The sequence below is a fragment of the Chionomys nivalis genome, chromosome 10 (genome assembly GCF_950005125.1).
Source record: "Chionomys nivalis chromosome 10, mChiNiv1.1, whole genome shotgun sequence".
NCBI classification, from domain to species: Eukaryota; Metazoa; Chordata; class Mammalia; order Rodentia; family Cricetidae; genus Chionomys; species Chionomys nivalis.
Genome location: NC_080095.1, coordinates 11169977 through 11174354, shown reverse-complemented (window position 1 = coordinate 11174354; position 4378 = coordinate 11169977). Strand labels below are relative to the sequence as shown.

General features: G+C 42.2%; 1 gene segment (V, D, J or C); it reads right to left on the bottom strand.

Annotated features, from left to right (window-relative positions):
* Nucleotides 1–3039: 3039 nt before the first annotated feature.
* Nucleotides 3040–3592, bottom strand: LOC130882837 (Ig heavy chain V region 914-like). The segment is given in 2 exon segments: nucleotides 3040–3422; nucleotides 3520–3592. Coding segments are annotated over 2 exon segments (429 nt in total).
* Nucleotides 3593–4378: the final 786 nt, after the last annotated feature.

Sequence of the window (4378 nt, the reverse complement as noted above, 5' to 3'; positions counted from 1 at the left end):
TAGAGGTATTGGTTCTGAAATATTTTACGTTCAACAAACTCATTAAAATTTTATCTTATTCATCTATTTCAGGAGCAGCCATGTGAGCTGATTCTCACGCTGACCCTGGAAAATATGACAGTGGAACCTATGAGTTCTACATAGTGTGGAGTTGTTCAATTCATGGTTATGTGTTCCTCTGTCAGGATTCTAAGAATGTAGTCAATGTGGTCTCCAAAGCTTCATCACACACTAATGCTGTCACTGCCTGAATTTCAGGAAAATCCTCAGGCTCAGGTGAAAAGATTCTTGTTTCCTTTTTAAACCACCCCAAGTCTATGATGCATTAACATTAAGCCCACAGCCAACATGGCTTCTCTGAAAACACTTCACTATCTCCCACATGAGACACCCACTCTTCATGTCACCAACAACAGAGAGTGCAGAGGAGTAATTCTGGGAGCAACAAAAGCACCAACAAAAGCACAAACTGTGAAAATCATTGAACTCAGTTGTCTATGGGAAGGACTGAAGAGAGACGAACCAGGGGCTGGAGCCGTTGTCTGCTGGGATGTGCGTATTTGTGTCTGAGAATTTTGTGGTCTGAGTTGCACAATATGCCTATAGAAGAAGCAGTAGTTTGGATTTCGAAGTGCAAGCTAATTTTTACCAAAATGCTAATGTTCAAAAATAGAATCTTGCAACAATTATAACAACTGTACACTTTTATAGGATCCTCTTAGTTTAAAAGTAAAAAACTGTTATTGTCCATTTTCTAAAGTAACTTTGGAAATTAACATCAATTTAGGGCAGTTGTGGTTTCTCTGTCACACGTTTAGAAAAAAAAGAGGATGAAAAAAGATTATTCAAAATTCTTAAACTGTCTTACAACATCAGCAATCAGCAATTTTCCCAATTTCATACTCATGATGAAATATATATATATATATGCATATATATACACATATATGTATATACGATGAACTGTATATATGGAATATATAAATTAATGTGCTGATTTGTCTGACAATGAGCAATTGGACATCTTAGAGGATTGTGTGGGAACACAGATGATTAGTGTGTAATTAAAATCAAGATAAATAGGCTATGACAAGTAAAGGAAACTCTAGAAGATTTCGTTGTGTAAAAGAAAAAAAAATCAAAGGTTAGGGCATCAAACTTGTACAACCACTTTGGAAATCAGTGTGGCGATTTCTCAGGAAATTTGAGATCAACCTACCCCAAGATCCAGTAATACCACTCTTGGGAATATACCCAAGAGATGCCCTATCATATGACCAAAGCATTTGTTCAACTATGTTCATAGCAGCATTGTTTGTAATAGCCAGAACCTGGAAACAACCTAGATGCCCTTCAATGGAAGAATGGATGAAGAAAGTGTGGAATATATACATATTAGAGTCCTACTCAGCGGTATAAAACAATGACATCGTGAATTTGGCATGCAAATGGATGGAAATAGAAAACATTATCCTGAGTGAGGTAACACAGACACAAAAAGAAGATCATGGGGTGTACTCACTCATAATTGGTTTCTAGCCATGGATAGGGGGCCTCTGAGTCTATAATATGTGGTCCTAGAGAAGCTAAATAAGAAGGTGAACCCAAAGAAAAACATACAGTATTCTGCCTGGATAGGGGAAGTAGACAAGATTGCTGGGCAAAAACTGAGAACTTGCGGGTGAGGTGGCATGGGGCTAAGGGGAAATGGGGTGAGAAACATGAGAAGGGGAGATGGGGGGAGCTTGGGGGAATGGGATGGTTGGAATATAGGAAGGGTGGATACGGGAGCAGAGAATTATATATTCTAATTAAGGGAGCCATCATAGGGTTGGCAAGAAACTTGACTCTAGAGGGGCTCGCAGGTGTCCAGGGAGATGTCCCCAGCTCGTACCTTGGGCAACTGAAATGACCCTATCCTATACTGATGAATATCTTGCATATCACCTTAGAACATTCATCTGGCGATGGATCGAGATAGAGACAGAGACCCAATTTGGAGCCACGGACTGAGCTCTTAAGGTCCAAATGAGGAGCAGAAGGAGGGAGAACATGAGCAAGGAAGTCAGGACCACGAGGGGTGCACCCACCCACTGTGACAGTGGAACTGGTCTATTGGGAGCGCACCAAGGCCAGCTGGACTGGGACTGAATAAGCACGGGGTGAAACCGGACTCTGAACATGGCGGACAATGAAGGCTGATGAGAAGCCAAGGAAATGACACTAGGTTTCGATCCTAATACATGAACTGGCTTTGTGGGAGCCTAGCCTGTTTGGATGCTCACCTTCCTGGACCTAGATAGAAGTGGGAGGACCTTGGACTTCCTGCAGGGCAGGGAATTTGGACTGCTCTTCAGTATCATGAGGGAGGGGGAATGGAGTGGAGGGAGGTGGAGAGGAGTGAGGAGAGGGGGAGGGAAGCGGGGGGAGGGGGCGATGTGGGAGGAGGGGGAGGGAAATGGGAAATGGGGAGGAGGCGGAAATTTTAATTAAAAAAGAATAAAATAAAGAAAAATAATAAAAAAATAAAACCTTTGAATCAGAAAAAAAAATAAAGAAAGAAATGGGTGTGACAGCAATTCAGGTGTACCATATAGGGAATGTGGAGACTGGACAATCACTGTGAATAACTGGAAAATCAGACAATCCAGTCGTTGAGATCCAGGCCCACAGTTAGTATTTATCTCAAAACAAGTGTTGCAGATTGTTAGAGAAATGCTTCATACCTCAGCACACACACACACACACACACACACACACACACTCAGAAGTGAGGGAGAAAGAGTGAGAGTGAGAGAGATTGAGATAGACACAGGTAGACAGAGGGTAACAGGGAGAAACAGTATAATAAATAAACACACACAACAGAACAGGAAACAGAAATTCGAATAAGCAATTGGACATTCAAGGATTACTACACACAATATCTGTAGAGAAAATCCCTAAGTGTGATATGGAGAGACAGTGCAGACACAGAGAAGTCCTGTCTTCCATATTTCTCTGAGGAGGCTCTTCTGTAACCTAGATTTCTAAGTGCTCTCAGCGCCCCCTGCTGGTCCCGTGTTCCCCACAGGCATGTTTTTGTCTGAGTTCACAGTAACATTCACTCATTGTGTTTCTTGCACAGTAATACATAGCTGTGTCTTCAGACCTCAGTCCGCTCATTTCCAGGTACAGAGTGTTCTTGGCATTGTCTCTGGAGATTGTGAACCGGCCCTTCACAGCGTCGATATACCAGGTGCTACCACCACCACTGCTAATGTATGCGACCCACTCCAACCCCTTCCCGGGAGCCTGGCGGACCCAGCCCATTGCATAACTACTAAAGGTGAATCCAGAGGCTGCACAGGAGAGTTTCAGGGACTTTCCAGGCTGCACTAAGTCTCCCCCAGACTCCAGCAACTGCACCTCACACTGGCCACCTGTAAACACAAAGAATTCTGGTTAAAAAACTGACACAGAAGAATTTTTTCTTTCTCATGTCCACACAACACACAGTATCTCATCTTTATGAATTACCTTTTAAAATAAGGACAAAGAAAACCAGTATGAACCCCAAGTCCATGGTAAGTGGCCCGTGTTCAGTGCTGACAACTGACTGGGAGGACTTGGGAATCCAGGGCTGGTCTCCTTTTCCAGAGCTGAAGGGTCAGGACATGTCTGGTTTTTATAGGCAAAAGATGGCTTATTTGCATATCTTCCTGACATAGCAGGCTCTGTAGTTGGGCCTGGTCAGAAGGCAGTACTCAGAGCAGATATAAGACACCAAACACACTGATGACAGTTATAGAAATTGAAGCATTAATGTAGCTCTGTATACATAATATCCTTGTTAGGGATTCACCACACTTTATTCTAGTTCTCTTTTTACCATATGTATGGAAAATGCTGTGTTTCCACACCATCATGTCTCTTTAGGGTCAATGTGAAATAGAAAATCTCCACACACAGCTGTGTTCTATATATCAGCTCTGTCTGTCCCTTTGTCTCTGCTGGACATGGCTTCTTCCTGAGGTGAATCCTGACAGGAACACTTGAAACTTTTCTGAAATCTGCTCAGTTCTGAGTGGTACTATCATATGCCCCAATGGACTTTGGCAAGTGATACATTCATTGTTCTGCCTGTCTTCCTCTCAGTGGAGACATATTTGTATTTGCAACACTTAGTTGTTTGCATCCTGAAGTTCTCTCTATGATTACTTTGTTCTTCCCACTCTGCCAATCCCAACTCAATACCAGGAAACACATGGCTGTTTTCATGTTAACTTAGGTCACTTTTATTTCTGCATATTTATATTTCCTTCATAATGGGGTCATTTAGCAATTGTCTATAACCAAACACAAACTTCTGCATGAATTTTGTATTTTCAGAAGGCTT